Genomic DNA, 22,304 nt, shown 5'->3' with positions numbered 1-22,304 from the left:
TGTAGAGACTTTTCTTGGAGTTAAACGCCAGCTTTTGTGCCAGTTTGGGCGTTTAACTCCCATTTGGGTGCCAGTTCCAGCGTTTAACGCTGGGATTTCTTGAGGTGACTTTGAACGCCGGTTTGGGCCATCAAATCTTGGGCAAAGTATGGACTATCATATATTGCTGGAAAGCCCAGGATGTCTACTTTCCAACGCCGTTGAGAGCGCGCCAATTGGGCTTCTGTAGCTCCAGAAAATCCACTTCGAGTGCAGGGAGGTCAGAATCCAACAGCATCTGCAGTCCTTTTTGGTCTCTGAATCAGATTTTTGCTCAGGTCCCTCAATTTCAGCCAGAAAATACCTGAAATCACAGAAAAACACACAAACTCATAGTAAAGTCCAGAAAAGTGAATTTTAACTAAAAACTAATAAAAATATACCAAAAACTAACTATATCATATCAAAAACATACTAAAAACAATGCCAAAAAGTATACAAATTATCCGCTCATCACTTACCATCTTGGTCTACACACTGAGGGTCAGTCGATTGGGAGTTGTATCAAAGACTTCCAGCAGTATCATGGAAACCACACGTGATAGTGGGTTGAGAATTTACTTGGCGACATGCCGCCACCACCGCCAGAGGAGAGGAAGCAGGTTTTCAGTTTGAGGATGACCTGACTAAAGAGCAGGACTTCACAAATTCCACTTGGGGCAGATCTGGATACACTCCGTAAGTATGCCAGATGCTATTTGATGATGCTTATTAGGGGGTTTCTTTTCACAGATAAGTCAACTACACTTATTCCTTTGAAATAGATGCAATTGCTGATGGATTTTGATCATTACAGGTAGTTGTTTTGGGAGTCTGCACTGTTGGTACACACGTACCATTCACTCTTCACCGCTGCTGGACGTGATGTGACTGACATTGCAGAATGCATGCCATTTCTTGTGTCCTGGATCTACCGTAAGTTTCTATCATTTTGTTCGCCAGAATATGACGTCATTAGGTTTTCACTTGCAGTTGGGTATATAATTATTGTTAAAATTTTAATTTAACACCTTATAAATAGTGACTAAAGTTAATTATTGTAAATAATTAATTTCTACTGTTAATTATTTTTATTATACATAGGTTGGTAAGACTAGGATAACAAAGCCAGGATCAGCACGATGGTAGAATCTAGAGTTTACGCCGTCGTATCGATGGCCTCACCTTTGATGAGTACGAGATGTTTTGTTTTCTACTTTATTTCAGGCATTGGTGATTCATACCTAATTATTGTACTTTATGCTATTTTTCTACTTTCGATGGACACCATATGAGAATCTCCAGTTACAACAGATTGCTCCTGACTGGCTTAGTAGTGATGGAGAGATTTATACATGGAGGGTTGTTGTCCCGATTGTCTGCTTTCACATTGTAGAGTTTCATCATGTGGACAGAGTAAAAAGATAGCTCAAGAGCAGCAGCTAGAGGTGGCGAATGGAAAAGACCGTCCCGCCCCCGCCAAAAGCCTGCCCTTTGGCGGGCTGGTCCCCCCCGCCCTGCCCTGCCTAATGAGGCGGTCCTAAAACCTCACTCCACGCTGCCTAATGCAGCCCGCCAAATGTCATTTTTACTATTAAATATTAAACAATATATATAATTTCTAAAGACATAAAAAAATATAATTTCGAAATTCACAAACATTAAAGTCTTTAAAATTATAAATATGTAATAAATATAATCATAAACCAAATTTTTTGAAACAAAATAATGAAACCAATATTGTTCAAAACAAAATAAACATTATCCAAAACATATAATTAAACATCTACAAGTTTAGAACATAATCAATCAAACGTAAAATATAATCTAAAACACTAAATTAGAACATTTTCAAAAAATGTCCCTAGCAAAAAAAAAAGTGTTGGGCTCGCCGGAGAGGCCCGTCCCCCCATCAAAGTCCGCGATTTAAGTGGTGCTAGTTATACAGACTTTCGAAGTGTGGCGGTCTCAATTTTTTAGCCTGGCCTGCCTTTTGGCGAGTTACGCGGGCCAACCCAGTGGATTTAGGTCCATTTGCCACCCCGAACAGCAGCATAGGCCAGTAGATCCAGTCAACGTTAACGAGTTTCTATTCAAGATGATGAGGAGAGATGATGTTTGGTATCCCGATGTGCACCGTGATTAGTACGACTTGTTTAGGGGACGTTACCAACTACACCACTTGGTGATCATTGATGGGATCCCTGATCCTTGTTTGACACAAGAGTACTAGATATGGTGATAGCAAGCATGTATCTGATTATATCTCGAATGCTTTGACCCAATTTTTGCGTTTGACCTTATCTCAGATACTAAGATCCTGATCAATTTTTGAATGCATCTCGAGTGCTCAGTACCTATTTTTCCACGCGACATGTATTTTGGGTGCACCCACGATACGTTAGATTTTCGTTGTGTCATAGTCCGGAGTTTCACTACCCGAGATACGTCCATATTCGAGTTTTTCTCACAATACTCGAGATGTAGTATGTTGAATATTTAAATAATTATTTGATATTTTATTTATTTTTGTAAATTGTATAATTATTTAATTTAAATAAAAAAATCCTCTTATAGTTACTCCAATTATAATGGCTTAATACAAAATCGTCATATGGGAGACTAGATACGAATGACTAAATATTTTTTGTCCAAGAATAAATGTTTCATTTTACTTGTCAACCTAGTTTTGGGCCATTAGGTTTTGTTAGGGCCGAATAATGTTTCATATATTATCGGCCAATCTTTTTGCCACTAAGCAATTCTTGTGCATTATCACCTCTTTTGTCCTTTTTTTATCTTTTCGAAAGGGTGCATTATCATTACATTTCCTTCGGGGAAGGGCCTAGTTGTTTCTAGTTTCAACCGAAAAAAACTGCATTTCTATGCGGAAAAATTTGAAGTAATGTATGGATTTTAAAAATATAAATAAAATAATACTATATTTACACATATATGAACTTCTAGACAACGAAAAAAAAATTATATTTTGCCTTTGGTGTCATATCTCATTTACATGTGCACGAAAAAAATGTATTTTTTGTTTTAAAAAATGAACCAAACTAGAGACAGATCTAACTTTGTAGTTAAAGGAATTACAGATCATTTCCAAAATTCTTAAGATAGAAATATGATAATTCTGTGTGTGGTTTAAAGTAAAAGAAAATATTCCTGAGTAATTTTTATTTTTTGAAATTGAAATACCACTAATTTAATTTTCATTTCTCTCTTAATTATTTTTACACTATGTTGATTAGAGAGAAAATTAGTGAAAAAAATAAATAAAAAAATAAAAAAAATATTTTCTTTTGTTTAGTTATCAAAAAAATAAAAAAAAAGTTTATGTAGATACTACTAAAAATTCTTTTTTCATCACAAATAAAATTCTTTTTTATATTTTCAATACTATTTTTAATTATATTATTATTAACAATTATTAATATAAATTTAGTTTTAATATATTATTATAATAGAAATTCATATTTAAATATTATATATATATTAGATAAATAATTTAAATCAAATATATAAAATCATAATTCTAAATCCAAACAAAGTTTTAGTTGGCGTCAAATTAAGATTTTGGCTAAACTCAATTCGGTCACTCTCTCCTAGGCTCACTCTCACAAGGAGGCAGAGCTCTCAGCCTCTCATTCTCTCACTCAGTCTGCCACCGCCACCACCACCGCCACCGCACGGTCGCTGCCACGTCGCCGGCTCCTCTGCATCTCCGCCACTGCGTCATCGCCTCCGTCCGTGGTTCGCCTTTGCGTCTTCGTCCAGCGTGGCTCGCCATCGCTGCTGCCCCTCCCTCGCCAGTCTCTGCTTCGCCGTGCTTGGTCTCCCTCTTCTCTGCCCGCGTTCCGCCTTCACATCATCAGGTATGCTTTTTATGTTTTTTTTAGTTATTCAGTTATTGGGTTATAATCTGATTAACTGATTCAGTTGATTCTTGATTGTTGTTGATTATAATTTGTTGGTTTTGTAGCAGATTATTCAAATTTTTGTTTTACAGTGTAATATATTTAGGTTTAGTGGTTGATTGATGTTTTTCTGTTTTTGATTATTGGTGTTTAGGATTGATTTTGTTGCTGGGCTATATTGTTGCTCTTCTTCTCTGCCTCGGCCTCGTGCCTCCTCTGTCTCTGCTTCTGGCCCTCTCCACCTTGTGCCTCCTCTGACTTTGGTTCTGTGATGGGAACACTGACAATTTTATTGAAACACTGTGAGATGGTTCTGCTTCTGGACTTCTGCTTTTTTTAGTTATTGTATATTGATTTTTAAAACTTGATTGTTGCTGTTTCAATGTAGATTTAGAATAGATAATTTGATGTTTTATTGAATGGCACTTGAAAGCAAATTTGAAAGTAACTGGAATTTGATGCCAATTGAAATTTGTATATAAATTATTTCCGTTTTATACTTTTCATGTATGGTTAGAATAGGAATTTGATGTTAATTGGAATTTGTATAGAATACTTGATTGTTGCTGCATCAATATTGATATATTTGATTCTTGTTGTTTTAATGTAGATTTAATACTTTATTGTTACTCTTATTGTTACTATTATATGATTGTTTTAATATAGGTTTAATGCTAATTGGAATTTCTATTAGTTATTTTTAGAAATTAAGATTTGATTGTTGTTACAGTGTTAGTGAAGACATTTATTTCCTACTAATATAAGTTTAATACTTGTTGATTGACTATTTTGTATTTTATTTAAATGGGACCGGATTAACCGTTTCAACCAGTGATCCAACGGTTGAACTAATAACCCAATAACTCAGTAATCTAATCGAGTCAATCACCGGTTCGGTTCTGACAACTATGCTTATGGCAACAGCTTCTACTTACAAGTCTCTCACAAAATGCACAAACATCTTCCTCTTATTTCCTCTCTCCAAGAAGCAACACTCTATTTACAGTCTTCATTTTCACCAAGTAATACTCCTCTCTCACTTTTAATTCTTTCTTTGTCTTCCAAATTTCCTCTTAATTATGTCGCTATCTTAAATATTTGCACTAGTCATATGTTTTTTATGTTATTGGTAGAGACCATTGTGCCATGGATGCTCTCTTTCAATGAATGGCTGCAGAAAAGGACATTCAAGAGAGCCTGTTGGGACAATAAAGACACAAACGTTGGAACCGGTTGCAACAACTTCAATGGCTTTGTACAGCCTGAAAATGGCGATTTCTAAGATGAAATCAGAGCCTCAATTTCGGAGCTCTTCAGGCATAGTGAGGCTGCAGGTCTCCATTGAGGAGGAAGAGGTCGAGGCCATTGATTGGCTCCACTCACAGAACCACCTGCTCCTTCCTCGCTGCTTCTTCTCCGGCAGGGAACACAATTCTTTTGATTCTAATGGCAGAAGCTTGGTTAGCATTGCTGGTGTTGGCTCTGCCGTTTTCTTTTGCCAGCCACACCCCTTTTCCTATTGGGATTGGGTATCCATTAGGAGGTAAGTCATTTCTTTACTTCAAGAAACAAATTTTTATTATTTATTTATTTATTTGAAGTCAAGTAGTCGAAGGTAGCCTTGAGTTGGTTGTTTCCGTGTCACTTAACATGCCATGTGACCTCAAAACTTTTTTTTTGTCATACGCACACACACATCCACTCACACATACTAAAGATTTTTTTTTTCTACCACAATCCAGCTATAGTTGGAATTCTAACCTTGGGTTTGACTGTTATGAGGCAAACATGTTTGCCGTTGGTACAACGCCTTTGCCACGTGTGATCTGACAAGTGGCAACATTACCACAGCCGAGACATCCAACCCGCTCATCATGAACTAAGCAGATGACAGCCCGACCCACATCAGATAGTGCTGGCGCGGAGCTGGTGGATTAGGATAGGATTTTGGTTCAAAGCCCAATACAAGCTTACATATATATTATATGGATGGAGTGAGGCTCAAACCATCAAGTTAGATATGTATATTTTCAAATATATAAAAATAATATTTAATTATTATCATGTGTGTAAAATGTTAAAGTAGTAACGTTTGCTTTTAAATAATTTTTTTTTTTTTGTAACGGGTTGGACGTGTCCAGTATTGTAGAGAGTTATTTTTGTAGTTAGGATTTGGGTAGAGAGATTTTAAACCCGCAGATAGAATTGAGTAGGGTTTTAGAAAGATTTTACAACTACATATATGATTAGGATGGAACTTATCCTATTCTACTCATCCCCACTTCTAACATGGAAGTTATATTACATCTTTTTCTTGGCCTGTGACATTTAGACCCAAAAACCTTAAAGCAAAAAGTTTATTGGTTTTCTAAATTATATACACCTTATTTTTTTTTAGCCGATGGGGACTTTTTAACCTCTTAAAACTTGAAATTCCAACATAAATGATTGAGAAAAAGGAAGAAGGGACCCCTTTCATTGAACATACATAGTGGCAGAGAGCAAGAACTAGAGGAAAGGGAGAAGAATTGAATGTGAAATAAGAGTGATTAATCTCATATTGTAAGAGAACATGAAATTCTTTGATGTGTGCTTTTTAATCAATAATGTTGCTTACAGGTGGAAAGTTTCTCAGATAACTTTCTATCCACTAGAAAACAGTTTAACAAAGACCAACCTAAAATTTGATAATCAAGTTAAACCTTTTCAGCACCATCCTTATATGCAGCAGCAGCCCCTGATATTCCTCCATTGAATGCTTATTATTGTTTTGCTTTTGTGTTTAGTTCTTGATAAAACAACTTACTTTCAAGGTTTCTTTCCGAGAGCTGCCCATTGATTCGTGCATACGGAGCCATCCGATTCGACGCAAAAGCTAAGTTGTCAGTAGAGTGGCTGCCTTTTGGTTCTTTCTACTTCATGATTCCTCAGGTGCATACATTGTATTCTTTCAGAAAACAACTAATTACTTATTCCATTGTTGATAGTATTTATAGCATCAGCAGCTAGATATACCAAGCCCAAAAAAATTGACAGGTTGAGTTTAATGAGCTTGAAGGAGGATCGATGCTCACTACGACCATGGCGTGGGACAATACAATTTCTTGGTCATGGGAAGATGCAATCAATGCTCTCCAAGACACCCTTAGCAAGGTGATTCCAAATAGATTGTGTTACTTATTATTAGGCAGATACTTAGTTCAGAGTTCAAACTTTACAATTTTGGGCTGCAGGTTTCTGCTTCGATTGTGAGGTTCCCGAAACAAGCTCCTCCAACATTAATATTAAGTAGCCATGATATTCCAAGTAAAATAGATTGGGATATTGCTGTTAACAGAGCTTTGGAGATGATAAAGAAAAACAACTCCTTACTAACCAAGGTAAACCTATAATTTTTTCTGCCATGTTTTGATTTCTTACATTGATATCATAACTTGCGTCACAAGATTTCATTTGAAAACACTCTCTTTAACCATGTGTAATCATTCTGTCTCATATGCGTGCTATGTCGATTACTGTTTTTATAATCAACTAGGTAGTACAAGATATGATTCCAAGAATTGTACTACATTACAAATTTATTTTCTTTACCTTTTATCATATATATATATATATATATACATTGGAAATTCAGGTTGTGCTAGCTCGTAGCACAAAAGTAGTGCCTACTACTAACATTGATCCGCTTACGTGGTTAGCTTGCTTAACGGTATTGAAATCTTCTTTCAATTTTGACACTTAAAAAATGGTGTCTTGGCATCAAGAAGTAATGAATTTCAAATGTGTGTAGGTTGAGAGCGAAAATGCATACCAGTTTCTCCTTCAGCCGCCAAATGCACCTGCATTTATCGGAAATACAGTAAGTGTGCCCATCCGACACATCTAACTATAAGTCTATTACTTATTTCATTGCATGCTACATACTGAAAATTCCAGAATTTATATCCAAAACATGAATTTTACTTTGTTGTTAGTTTTCATAATTTGAGTCATCCAATGGATAACATGTTTAAGAAATATTCAGTGAATATCAACAATGATGAATTCTTCTGCTTTGTTGCCATTTTAATTTCTATGAACTTGATGAATAGCCAGAGCAACTATTTCACAGAAAATGGCTCCACATTACTAGTGAGGCTTTGGCTGGAACTCGAGCTAGAGGAGTGTCGATCGCATTGGATCGTCAAATAGAACTCGACTTGCTTACAAGGTTAACTTATATTCCTTGATGCCTGTGGTTACCACTATTTACATTGTGTCTAGCTCCCCAAGTTTATTGTATAAGTTTCTCTCACATATTTACAGTCCAAAGGATGATATTGAGTTCACCATAGTGAGAGATACCATAAGAAGAAAATTAGAGGTGAGTTTCTTTGACTTTTTTTTCTCAGTGAATTTCACTTTTTGTAGTAAATATTGTTTTTCTAGACGCTCCTTACTAAGTAAGGAGTGCTGTACTCCTTGTTAATTTGAAATCCTTTCTCTCTTATTTATTATATTTTATATCAATGACTCAGATTTAAAATTTAGAATTTATGATTTAGGGTTTAGAGTTTAGGATTTAGAGATTAAGTTCAGATATTTAGAGTTTAAAATTTAGAATCTAGAATTTAGAGTTTAGAATTTAGGTTTTAGGATTTAGGATTTATCGAGTTCAAAGAGGGCTACACTCCTTACTTTCTCCGGAGCGCATTAGCATTTGCCAAGTAAAACACAAAACAAATTGTCATTGACAATGGGAGTATTTTGTTTTTTGTGCAATGCCAAACTCGGTATGCAGTTTTACCATATTATCTTCTCCATCTTCTTGTAGTTATGTTAGACCTTCCATGGTTATAATTATGATAAGGATAAAACTGGTATCTGTTTTTTTTGTCAACAGGGAGTATGTGAAAAAGTTGTAATCAAGCCAAAGAAAATGATAAGAAAGCTCCCTAGGATCCAACATTTATTTGCTCAATTAGCCAGCAGGTTAAGAAGTGAAGAAGACGAGGTAATCATAGTAAAATTTGAATGCTATGTACCCTACTTTTACTCCTCTAAATGTTCGAATTTTTAGTTCTTCAAATGAAGTAATTTTATTAGTACCCACCATACAAGGTTGTGAATCTTTCTTGCTTTCTTTTCTTTCTTTTTTATTTCTTTTAATAGTTTGAAATTTTGTCATCTCTTCACCCAAGTCCAGCGGTTTGTGGGTTTCCAACAGAAGAGGCACAACTTTTAATTGCAAAAACAGGTGCATCCATTTTCTCTAACCATTATTATTTCTGATGTTCAATCCTTTTTTTCTTTTAGGGTACTTTTAGCAGTAGTTACATTTTGTTATAGATTTTTTTAATATAATATTCTTTACTTAACCTAAAAGAGGAACATAAATTTTTGTAGGGCCTGAAAATCCATGCAAGCTAGCTTGTTGACAATGGTGATTGGTGGTCATGCATTTCACTCTAATATGACTGCATATTCTATGCAACTAGAAAATGTTGTGATTTGGCACAGTGATTATTAGAGAAATCAGAGTTGTTGTTTAATATGAATCAGTGTAAATTTTGTTACTGCAAATATGTCAATTTCTGTTGGATGAATTTTCTTGACTTACAATCCTAGAACCCTATTTCTTTATTAAAAAAATCTTTTTGTTGTTGAGAAATTCTGTTTCAATACTTGAAAATGGAATTTCTTGATTTTCTGGGAAATAATTCATGCCTTGGTAGACAAGCTTATACTTGCCTTCCAATTGAGTGTTAGTTTATGAACATCTAAGGTTCATTTTGGTCCTCGATTTTGTAAGGCGATACATTTTAGCCTTTGAAATTTCAAAAAGAGCATTTTGGTATAAAGATGGGACAAAAATGAACAACAAAATCAAGGAGCAAATGAACCTTCACTCATTTATGAAATATGTGATATGTTTGGATTGGTATTAATCATTTTAGAGCATGATGGTCAATGAGGTGATAAAAAAGAAAATGTGGTTGATGTTTCAAGTTTGGTTTGACCAAGTTATGATTTCTATTCTCTTGAGTAAACTTATGTTAATTTTTTCATTTTTTACATTGATGTTCAGAAGTATTTGATAGAGGGATGTATGGCGGACCTGTGGGTTGGTTCGGCGGTGGAGAGAGCGAGTTTGCTGTTGGAATCAGGTCAGCATTGGTGGAAAAGGTTAGCTGTAATTTTGAGGATTTTTTCCTCCTTAGTGGAGAAAAAAGAGGTGCCACACTGCCACATATAGTGTGCATAGATTGATATTATTATCAGATTTTGATAAGTGATTAGTGTTTGTAACATGTATATAAAGTAAGGGAAAAAGTGATAATTCTATTGCTTAAGTAGCAGTAAGTACCTTTAATATGATATAATATCACTATTCACTACTACTACTACTATTATTATCATTATCATTATTATTATTATTATTGTGTACAAAATTTTTCTGTTTTTCCGTTGAAACTGGTAGGAATCATATTTATAACTATTCAAGAAATCCCTATAATTTCAAGAACCCCATTATTAGTATTAGCAATAATATTTAAATCTCTAAAAGCAAGCAAATCATACGAGTTTATTCAATCTCTTTAGGATCATGGTGCATTGATATATGCTGGAACAGGGATAGTGGAAGGAAGCAATCCTTACTTGGAGTGGGATGAACTAGAACTCAAGACATCTCAGGTGAATTTGTTAAAAAAAAACATCTCATTTTTTAGGTGGAATCTTTTATTGCTGATTTTGCTATTTTGACAACTCAAAAAGGATTAAACATTTGTTTTAGTTTTTTATAGACCATTATTTAAAATGTTTGGTTTTGTCTATGCTTAGTAAATGCTAACGTGACAGGTTAAATACTAATATAAGACGAGACAGGTTAGAATTATATAGATTGAGACAAATAATAGAATAAGAGAGAGAATGAGATTGATCTAAAACTGATATAATGTTATGATGACAAAAATTGATTGCATCAATTGTTGCTGACATGTTTTGTAGTTCACCAAGTTGCTCAAACTTGACTTGCCTCTCAGACAAAAAGTAGACTGTAAATGAGCTCCATCAACTGATTCGGTTAGTGTCTTCAATATCTATTTATGCTGGTAAACTTCCTAACTACCATTCATTTCATTTTTTTCATTTTCTCTTGGGAGGTCAAGGATTAATACCATGCCATTTAAGGTTGTCAAGTATTAATTGCAAGTTGAAAAATATTTATCAAAGAATTTTGATGCATAGCTTCTGGGTAAACATGTTTAGTTATTGATGGTAATTTTTGTTTTTATACATCTCATTAAAATAAAATTAAATCATCTAGATGATGGTAAGCACAAAGTAGAAAAGCAACATTTCTCAAAATTAATATTTTTTTTCAATTTCTTTATACACAACCCTTAAAAAAAGCATGAAAATCAATTTTTTGGTGGATTTAAAGCTGATAGATTTTTCTTCATGATTCTAAAACATCTGAGATATTATTATCTTGGTTTGAACTAGTTTTTGCATGTCAGTACAAAAAATTGGTATATTGTATTTTTGCCACAAAGTTTGAGATTATGCTGTTTCTTTTCTTAGGTGGAGGCTTTGGACAATACGATATAGAATTTATGTATGTTACTTTAAAGACTCAATTACTACTCTTAGAGTTGATTCAACTACTTATTTAGTATTCATGGGTTGAAAAGCCACGACAGCAATTCTTTCTCCCGAATACTTGTAGCCTTTTGAGCAAAGAAATGTAAAATGTGAAGCTTTTGGGTTAACTTTTAGTATTTTTGGTTATTATTTGGCCAATACAAATATTAAATTGTTTTTAATAAATAAATTTTATTAATTTATGTGTGCAAACTCTGAAAGATGTAGGTGTAAATTGTATTAATTCATGTGTAAAACTTTGGTATATGAGTGTAAACTGTATGCTTCGTGTGTGCAAAATTATTGCTGGTTAAGTGCTGACAAAAATTGATAATATTTGCTGGTCATGTAGCATTGTTCTAGGAAAAAACAGTGTATAAGAATAAGAACAATATATATTCACTGGAAGAACGAGAGATTTGGATCAGTTAAATGCATAAAAAATAAAGACGGAGAGGTTTTGACTCAAGATGAGAAGATCAATGAAAAGTGGAAGAGCTATTTCTGCGAGTTATTTAATGAAGGATATAAGATTTTTCCGAGCCTTTGGTCGGTTATGCACGTGGAAAGAAGATCAAAATTTCGACTACTATCAAAGGATTTGAGATTTTGAGGTAAAAAAGGTTCTAAAGAGGATGAAAAATGGTAGGGTAGTAGGACTTGATAATATTTCGATTGAAGTTTGGAAGGGTCTTCGAAAGAAATGTATCAGTTGGTTAACTAAGCTTTTTAATGAGATTTTAAGGTCAAAGAAGATGTCAAATGAGAGAAATAGCACTTTGGTATCTATCTACAAAAATAAGGGGAATATACAAAGTTGCAAAAACTATAGAGGGATCAAACTCAGAAGCTATACCATAAAGTTATGGGAAAGGGTGATAGAACAGAAGTTGAGATAAGAGACACAAGTAACATAATAATAAAAGGGAGATGTATCGTAGTAATAAAAGGGATATACATATGATGTTTATTGATTTGGAAAAAGCGTACAATAAGGTGCTAAGAGGGTCTTATGGAATGCTTTGGAAAGGAAGAAGGTAAGGATCACATATATTCGTGCAATTAAAGACATGTATGATAGGGTTACAATTAGTGTGAAGACTCAAGGTGGTGTGACAGAAAAATTTTCTATTGTTATAAAATTACACTATAGATCATTCTTAAGTCTAAATCTTTTCACATCAGTCTTGAAAGTATTCATAAAGCATATCCAAGAGTTTGTCCCATAATGTATGCTTTTTGTCGATGATATCGTCTTTTTGGGAGAGTTAAGGAAAGACCTAAATAAGAAGTTGGATTTATGGAAAGAAACTCTATAAGTGTATGGTTTGCGCATAAGTTGTAGTAAGACATATATGGAATGTAAGTTCAGCCGCCAAAGGAAAAATTCTAATACAGAGGTGAAGATTGGAGAAAACATCTTACGAAAAGTTAAAAGTTTTAAGTATCCTAAGTGCATCATATAGGATAATGGAGAGATTGAACAGGATGTAAATCATAGGATCTAAGTAGGTTGATGAAAATGGAGGAGTGCATTTGGTTTTATATGTGATAAAAAAATACCTTTAAAATTTTAAGGTATATTCGATTGCACTGCTATTAAACCAGCTATGCTTTATGGTACAGAGTGTTGGGTGGTCAAAGGAGAGCACGACCATAAGTTAAGTGTGGTAGAGATGAAAATGTTGAGATGAAAGTGGTCATACGCAATTGGATAGAATAAGGAACGAAAATATAAGAGAGAGAGTTGGAGTAGTACTTATTGTGGAAAATATGGTAGAATTACGTTTCAGGTGGTTTTGAGATATGAAAAGAAGAATGACAACATTCAATTATGAGGGTAGATGAGATGAAAGATGAACAAAGAATGAAAGTTAGAGAAAGGTTTAGACCATTCATTAAGTAGTCAAACGAGATCTATATATAAACAGTTTCTCTGTAGACATGATACATAATAGAGCTCAACAATGTCACTTGATTTATATAGTCGACTCCACTTAATAGGATAATTTTTTTGTTATATATATACACTAGCATGTAATATTTTTTATTTTGTATGATCTCAATGATTTGCAAAAAAAAAACAATAATTTATTTTTAATATATAAAGCACATAAATTACTACTATGTTAGAAAGATGCTCATCGAGTGTTACATTTAGAATAATGATAACGATAACAATAACAATAATAATATAAAAGAAATTTATCATCTATATAAAGTTTGGTTTTTGTTAAATAGTCCAAAAATTTTTTATATTTTGAAAAGTATTCAATAAAAAAATTGTTTGAGTCATCTTCTTTCGCATTTGTCTCCACCCACCTAATATTATCATTGGATCCAATCACGTATTAAGAGAACATTTTAGTATTAGTATGACTTTGTTTACGTTAATAATTATAAAGAATAATTGGTAAAAGAATAAATTCATTTTCATATTAAATAGAAAATACTTAAATATTTTAAAGTAATTTTTTAAATTTCAACATAGATTTTCTTCTTGAGTGTTTAGTTTTCATTTAGTTTATATTTTTTAAAATTGGTATTTATGTGAATAGTTTTTAGTATATTCAGAAAGCAATTTAGTGTATTATAGAATTTATTCTTCTTTTCAAAGAATTACCTGTACATTTTATTTCAAATAGGCAGAAGTAAGAGAATTTATAGAGAAAACAGAAATTTGTATCAAATAAACAACTTACAACAAATTTATTAAGTTTTGTTCTGTTTTTCGAAGGAGATTTTTTGTTTAATGGATCAAGGACATAAAACTTCTTCTTTACAACATTCACCCATATTCACCAAAGCTGCGCATAGCAAACTAGGACAAATGTTGAAAGTTTGGCCAAAGAGAACAATTTTCTAGTTTAATGACACCTAATATAAAAATTACTTAAGAAGCTTTATAAATAAAAGCTTACAAATGGATGGGTTGCAAGTATTTTCTTGTCTAAAAAACAGGATATAGTCTTTGATAGTCTTTAATTTGGAAGGGCTTGTTAGTTTTTGGATGAATGAACTTGCCCTGATGACTCGATAATGCGACATTCTGCAAAATTTGTATAATACATCGAAAGAAATAATTACAACAAACACTATATTTTAAAAATACACCAAAATTTTAATGTACTATAGCTTACCACAATATCAGAAGGAGACAGTATATAAGTTTTTCAAATTTTTTAATTTTTTGTTGTTCAGAATTTGACACATTGTCGAGACAACCTACGAAAATAAAAAACCCAAACTTAATAATAACAACTCATAAAAAAATCATTAATATTGTTTTAGTATTACCAGATTTTCAATATCTGATTTGGGTTTTAGAGAATCAAAGTGCATTCTGGTTATTTTCAAGTGAGATTCATGCTTCAGCTTAAAAATTGTCTCCCATTCATTAGAGTTTTCATCATCATAAGACTTGATATTGTGACCCAATGAAAGCATTTCTCCTTAAGATTGTCTGTTATTTTCTTTTGTCTCAGAAAATTTTAAACTTGTCAAGGAAGCTCAGTGTAGGCTGCACCTTTTCTGATGAGGAATTTTTTGTTTAGCATAATTTAATGTTGCTGCAACTTCAGTATTCATGATCTCAACCAACTCTTTCATCAATATTGGGCTGTCTTGAGATTTTTTCTTGTTCGCTGATGGTTCACCCTCTTGAGTAAGTGTAGCTTCCTCACTTGATTAAGAGAAGCCAAAGCTAAATGATGTTGTTCAATGTAGTGTTGGCAACCAACATTATTCCATCATTCACAGCTTGAGCGGGTGGATGACTGCATGATGACACATAAAATAGTTTAATAATACACATAAAAAATTGAAAAAGAATTTTATTACATAGAACTTACACATTTGTAGGAGCTACTTCTTCATGAGATTCTTGCTCAGGTTGTGGAGGTTGTGGAGGACTGTAGAATTATAGAAAAGAAATTTAATTAATGCAACCAAATCAAATGTATCTCAATTCACATGAAATACACCGAAATACAAACCAAATACACTGCTATTTAAAAAGACATGCAACTCAATAAAACATTCATAAAATGACACCAAAAGCACCACAACAAATTTCTATGGACTAGTTACAACAAATGCATCAATAAAGTCCCTTAAAATGGACAAAAGCAATATTTTGTTGTCTAGTTACAATAAAAAGAGGACAAGAACACCAAGTGCACCTCAAATAAGAAGCAATACACTGAAAGACAAACTAGATACACAAAAAATACTAGAAAAGATTTTGTGCAATACTTACGCATTAATAATTTCTTCTTCTATATCTTCCTCTCCAGAAGACTTTTCAGTAATTTGTTGAGTTTGGAAAGGACTTGAAACAGATGTTTTCAAAGGGGGAGTACATACATGAAGTGAAATTCTAAGAAAAACAAAAATAAAAAAGTTAATATGGAGTAAACATTCAGGTACAAATGATTAAATTAATGAATAGAACATTGAAAGTGAATTGGAAAACTCGCACGTCGAGTGGTTGTGATGGAAAATGAGTCTGTTTCCGAAGAACAATCATTTGTCCTTTAGGATTATCATATATTATTCCTTCTTGAATAGGATTTAGTTCATTCAATGATTCTTCTTGTTCTTTGAACCTAAAATACACCGAAATCATCTCACAACTACGCCTCAAATAATCAATAAAAATACAACTTCTGTTTTATGAAAACTTACATAGTTTTAGTTTTTTTTTTCTTTTTTTTTGTCTTGTTTTTTGTCTTGTTTTGTTTAAAAAGTGTGAATTATTTGTTTAGCTACACTTTAAATAAAAATAACACTTTTATAAAATATAAAAATCAATCCCTACAACTTATCATCCAATGATCCAAATAAAGTATCTTCACACGAAGACAATCACGAAATCTTCATTGGAGTAGCCACCTTAAAGAAATAGTAAGAGAAACAAAAATTATATGTTATCAATTGGTTGATTCACACTGCTTTAATGGTTTGTCTGTGCCAGCATTATTTTCACTTGCCAAATTTACATGTGACATTCTAAGGACAAAATAAACATTATTTAATAAAATTAGAGTAATTACATAAGGTTTTAGAAAATTTTACCAAAGAAAGAATTTCAGTCATTGAATCTTACGTTTGCGAAGAATCATATTGAGTTTTAGTGGAGTGGAGTCTAGTTTTTGGAATATCAGTGATTTTTTTCTACATCCTGAAAAAGCAAACAATCATCAGGCAAATGAACACAATGAATTTGACAAAATACATTGAAAAGAAACACTTACTTTTTTGCAAGCTTTTGATTTTTTTCTTCAATCTTCTTTTTCTTATTTCCTAGCTTTCTTCACTTCTGACAATACATACAAAAAATTCTCTTAATAAATAAAATAAAAAATATAGCATTACAATGATAGTTTTTGAATCTTACCCATCATCAAATTCACTTTCTTTTTCAAAAGATGAATCTTCAATAACGTGCTTCTTTTTTTTGGATTTCATCCTGCAAAAGAAAATAATCATCAGAAAAATAAACACAATAAAATTGATAAAATACACTGAAAAATATATAATACTTACTTCTTTGCAGGCTTGTGAACTATTTTGGTCAATCTTCTTTTTTTTTATTTCCTTACTTTCTTCACTTCTAACAATACATGCAAAAAATTATGTTAATAAATAAAAGTTTGATGAAAAAGCAAAACATAGCATTACAATGATAGATTCTGAATTTTACTCATCATTAGATTTAGTTTCTTTCTCTAAAGATGAATCCTCAATAACGTGCTTCCTTTTTTTGGAGTCTATCCTGAAAAAGCAAACAATCTTCAGATAAATAAACACAATTGACAAAATACACCGAAAAATAATACTTACTTTTTTGTAATTCTTTTAGGTAGTTTTTTTCTTTTTGTGTCTCCTCTTAGTCATGTTTAAAACAGACTCAGACTTAGCAACACTTACACTTTCCGAAAAAATAATCTTCTTTTGTGTCTTCTTTTGTTTCTTCTTTTCTTCCTTTGTTTCTTTCTTCTTTTTGTCTTTTGGTTGTTTTCTCAACTTAGCTCTTTTTATGATATTCTAAAATAGAAAAAATATTTGTTTACACAATATATTTATAACAAATATACCGAAATTAAAGAAAGAATTCTATTGAGTTTCCATATTATCCTTAGTATTAGCTTGTATTCTTTCAACCAACAACTTCTTGGTCCAATGTTGCATCCCTGGTGGTCCAGAAATTGCATGCATTGGCCTATTTTTGTGTATAGATTCATGAAAATATACAAACCAAATACACCGAAAGGCAAACCAAATACAATGCGAGGTAAAAAAGATATGTAACTCAATGATACCAAAAGCACTACAACAAAATTCTATGAATTGTTACGACAAATCGATAAAGGAAATTCTTGAAAAATGCACAAAATAAATGCAAATCCCTCCAACATATACAAATATAGCTTAAACTATACATAACATTTTTACACCGACCTGACACAATTATCACCAAATAAAACGTTTAATGAGAACAGTAATACATATTTCAACGCAAGAATACAAAATAAATCTACTAAATAAACCGAAATATCACTATCTAGTGTTTCACAATCAAAATGAAAAAGAAAAAAGTGAGAAAACTGGATGATTAGTGAACAATACCTTCAAGAATCTTTCGTGTTATTTTTTTGTGTTTATTGGTGAAGATTTTGAATTTAGCTTTGAAATTTTCTTGACTTTTCGTGACGATTTTGAGCCTGATTTGAATTATGAGCATTGTGGTTTTGATGAAGGAAGAAGAACCGTTTTTCATAATACGTTCACACTATTCAACAGTTGTGGGAAGTGTATGGTTATACGTGCTCTACTCTGAGATTGGTTTTGTTGGATTTAAACTAACTTAACTGTACTTGATTGCCAAAAAAATTTTTGTGTAACAAAACTATATTTATAATTATATATTTAATATATTTAAATTTTTTTATTTATTTCAGAAATAATTAAAGAATACAAAATAAAAAGTTTTTAGAATATTTTAGACTGATTTTTATTGTCTCAAATATTTTTATACATATTTTAAATTTTTTAAAAAATAATTAGGAGGATGAATTAGGTTTTTAATTATTATTCTTAACTAAAACTTTGGTATGATTTGTATTAAACGGCAACACATAAAATAACAAAATTGAGGAAAACAAGACGATGTTAGTGAAAATATAAAAGAAGAGTGATTTAAAAAAAATATATATTACATCAAAATTAGAAAAAAAATCAAAATTGCTTTTTGTTTTCTTTGCTTTTTAATAAAAAAATTATTTTCTTATTTTTTGGATAGAACTGTAATTCATTAACCAATTAAGAATTGAATTAATTGAATTTTCCTTTCTTGCAGCTGCGATCAGACCACCATCTTTGGCATCGTTCTCTTTTATTATTATATAAATCATGGAATATGTTCTGGACTTGATTTCCTGATCCATTGCCGTTAGAATTTTTACTAGTAAAGAATTTTATAAAAATATAGTCGCGTTGTAAGTATAGATTCTAAACCAACAGAAAATTCTCTCGTACAAACATTTTGGTTGTCACAAGTAACAAACCCCTAAATAAATTGATAACCAAAGTATTCAAACCTCGGGTCGTCTTCTCAAGGAATTGCAGGGAGGTATGTTCTTATTATTGGTTATGAGTTTTGTAAATTGAGGTTTTGAAAGTAAGGAAGAAGTATGTTAAATGACAAGTAAAATAAATAAATAACTGTAAAATAAACTCTTGGCAAGATACGAAAAATTGGAAGTCCTATCCTAGTTATCCTTATCAGGTGTGATGAGAATTGGGTTTTTCTCCCACTAAGTCAACCTCTAATTATGAAGGTAAGTCAAGTGGATGAATTAATCTTGATTCCTCAGGTCCTAGTCTTTCTTTGGGAAAAGCTAGAGTTATTGGAACTTGCATTAATTCTTGAAGAATTCCAATTTTCAGTCAACAATGAGTTTGATAACTCAAGAGTGACCAATTAATCAACCAAGCCAAAAGGGAATAAAATCTACTTGAACGAAAATAATTTGGATAGAACCCAAGCATCAATAACATAAATTAGAGAAAACAATCATAAGTCTGAAATACCTCAGATAATGTTAATTAAGAAAATCATAACATGAATGTCACTAAACCAAATTGGCAACATCAATAATCAACAATTAAGAGAAGTCGAAATAAAAAGATATTGAACCTGATAGAAAGATGACATAAAAATATTCCTAAGTTCTAAAAATCCTAATCCTAATCCTAATCCTAAGAGAGAGGAGGGAACCTCTCTCACTAAAAACTACATCTAAATCCTAAAAAGTGTGTATTTTCTATATATGCCTTTTGAATGGGTGGATTCCTCCATTTATAATCCTTCAATCTGTGTTCTCTGGGTTTGGATCTGGGCCAAAAGGGCCCAGAAATCGCTGAGGACGACTTCTGCAAATTCTGCAGATCGCGCACGTCACGCGTCCGCGTGAGTCACGCGGTCGCGTCATATGGAGTTCTGCTTTTCCACGCGGCTGCGTCAGTCATGCGCCCGCATCAGTTGTATTTTGCAGGTCACGCGTTTGCCTCATCCATGAGCTTGCGTCGAATCTCTTTTGCGCGAACCACGCGTTCGCGTCGTCCATGCGGACGCGTCACTGCCAGTTTCTCCAAAACTCCAATTTGTGCTTTCCTTCCATTTTTGTATGTTTCCTTCCTATCCTTTAAGTCATTCCTATCCTAGAAGTTCTGCAACTACTCAACACACAAATTCCGGCATCGAATGGTAATAAAGGGTAATTAAAATAATTATTTTTAAAGCATAGGAAACATGTAATTCAAATATATCATATAATAGGGAAGGGAAAGTAAAACCATGCAATTTATATGAATAAGTAGGTGAAGAGATGATAAGTCATTCAATTTAAGCACAAGATTTATCATAAAATAGTGGTTTATCATCCATCTTTAGAACGGTCACCAAACTCGACAATTTTAAGATTGAGTCATCCTCACAACTCAAAGATGGATCAATAACTTTCAATATCCTAATCTAACATTCGAATGCCTCTCTTATTTTAACCAGATAAGATAAGATGATGACGGCATAAATTGGCCCTACAATCTCTAACCAACATTCGAATTCGAATACCTCCCTTATCTTAGCTAGATAAGATAAGATGAGATAACTACCACTAGTTATATAAAGTGTTGAGTTAAGAAATTAACTAAATTAATTAGTGATGACAAACATTATTTTTGGGTAAAATAAATAATTAGTGTTGATTAATTATGATTACTTATTACTAATTGTTTATTGTTGCAGGCCAAAATTCAATAGCCCAAATGGAATGGAAAGCAATCAGCAAGGATGTTGGGCTGAAAGCAAAATTAAGAGTCCAAGAAAAAGCAAAGAAAGAAGCCAAAGAAATCAAAATGGGCCAAGCATATCACTACCCAATCCAAGCCCGATCTGATTTCAGAAAAGCAAATTCCTCTCTTTTGTATAACCAAAAGCAACGTTCACCTCTGTGAGTTGGTCAGAAAAGCTAGAAAGAGAGAAAGAGCTTCTTCCCTATGTTAATCACCAAAGAAGCAAGAGAGAGAAGGATTAAGCTTGAAAGGCAGACGTCAAATCACCAAGTTCAAACCAAATCAAGCTTAGGTTAAAGGTAACCCATTTCCTCTTGCATGCATCAGATCTTCTTCTCTTCTTTCCAACTCTCTGCTCTATCTGAAATCGGATACAAAGGAAAGCTAGTTTCTGTTTTTCTCTGCTGTGTATCCACTGTCTTAAACATGACTTGGGGACCAAGTTGGTTTTCAAGAGCTCAGATCAAGTTGACTATTGAAAGAGTCATGTGGTTGCTAATTTATGACTTTCGGTCAAGTTGGAGAAGTCAGAAGCAAAAGTCCTACTCTGATGTTTAAGGAGAAAAAGTGAATCTGTGGGTTGGTGAAGCTCAAGGCTCAAGGTGTTGACTTTGGAAGAAGAACCAAGGAATATGCAAGGAGATAAAAGAAGCTTGATGTTCATTCAAAAAGTAAGGAGAGATAACCAGAGTATTGAGATTTTGTTTCTAAGAAGTGTTCTTTGAAAAGGTTCAACTAACTGGACAGTGTATCTGATGAGCGGATAATTTATACGCTTTTTGGCATTGTTTTTAGTATGTTTTTAGTATGATTTAGTTAGTTTTTAGTATATTTTTATTAGTTTTTAGCTAAAATTCACTTTTCTGGACTTTACTATGAGTTTGTGTGTTTTTCTGTGATTTCAGGTATTTTCTGGCTGAAATTGAGGGTCCTGAGCAAAAATCTGATTCAGAGACTGAAAAGGACTGCAGATGCTGTTGGATTCTGACCTCCCTGCACTCGAAGTAGATTTTCTGGAGCTACAGAAGCCCAATTGGCGCGCTCTCAACGGCGTTGGAAAGTAGACATCCTGGGCTTTCCAGCAATATATGATAGTCCATACTTTGCCCGAGATTTGATGGCCCAAACCGGCGTGGCAAAACAGCCTCAGAAATTCCAGCGTTTAACGCTGGAACTGGCATAAAACTTGGAGTTAAACGCCCAAACTGGCATGAAAGCTGACGTTTAACTCCAGAAAAGGTCTCTACACGAAAATGCTTCATTGCTCAGCCCAAACACACACTAAGTGGACCCAGAAGTGGATTTTTACGTCATTTACTCATTTCTGTATACCCTAGGTTACTAGTTCACTATTAATAGGATCTTTTGACATTGTATCTG

At 32.9% G+C, this 22,304-nt stretch overlaps 1 protein-coding gene across 21 annotated transcripts; it reads left to right on the top strand.

Moving 5' to 3' along the window:
• The first annotated feature begins 3,580 nt into the window (after positions 1-3,580).
• Positions 3,581-11,832, top strand: LOC107484800 (isochorismate synthase 2, chloroplastic). 21 transcript variants are annotated; one of them, XR_002374149.2, is made up of 17 exons: positions 3,581-3,899; positions 4,096-4,243; positions 4,866-4,963; positions 5,075-5,484; positions 6,755-6,872; positions 6,978-7,094; positions 7,175-7,321; positions 7,576-7,650; positions 7,732-7,800; positions 8,033-8,151; positions 8,247-8,304; positions 8,824-8,934; positions 9,093-9,177; positions 10,009-10,087; positions 10,555-10,616; positions 10,932-11,006; positions 11,508-11,832. XR_002374149.2 is itself a non-coding variant. In XM_052260316.1 (17 exons), exons 2-16 carry the CDS (start codon positions 4,213-4,215, stop codon positions 10,986-10,988), a joined length of 1,650 nt encoding a protein of 549 aa, XP_052116276.1. In that variant the 5' UTR covers positions 3,581-3,899; positions 4,096-4,212; the 3' UTR covers positions 10,989-11,035; positions 11,508-11,830. The 21 variants fall into 21 exon arrangements, 12 of the variants coding, with proteins under 12 accessions (XP_052116276.1, XP_015960824.1, XP_015960825.1 ...); XM_052260316.1 differs by having other exon boundaries at positions 7,576-7,634; positions 8,053-8,151; positions 10,009-10,106; ... (1 more) ...; positions 10,932-11,035; positions 11,508-11,830; XM_016105338.3 differs by having other exon boundaries at positions 10,009-10,106; positions 10,524-10,616; positions 10,932-11,035; positions 11,508-11,826.
• Positions 11,833-22,304: the final 10,472 nt, after the last annotated feature.

Source organism: Arachis duranensis, chromosome 4, assembly GCF_000817695.3.
Source record: "Arachis duranensis cultivar V14167 chromosome 4, aradu.V14167.gnm2.J7QH, whole genome shotgun sequence".
Taxonomy (NCBI): domain Eukaryota; kingdom Viridiplantae; phylum Streptophyta; class Magnoliopsida; order Fabales; family Fabaceae; genus Arachis; species Arachis duranensis.
The sequence above is the reverse complement of the archived record's forward strand: the minus strand, read 5'-3'. Positions and strand labels throughout refer to the sequence as shown.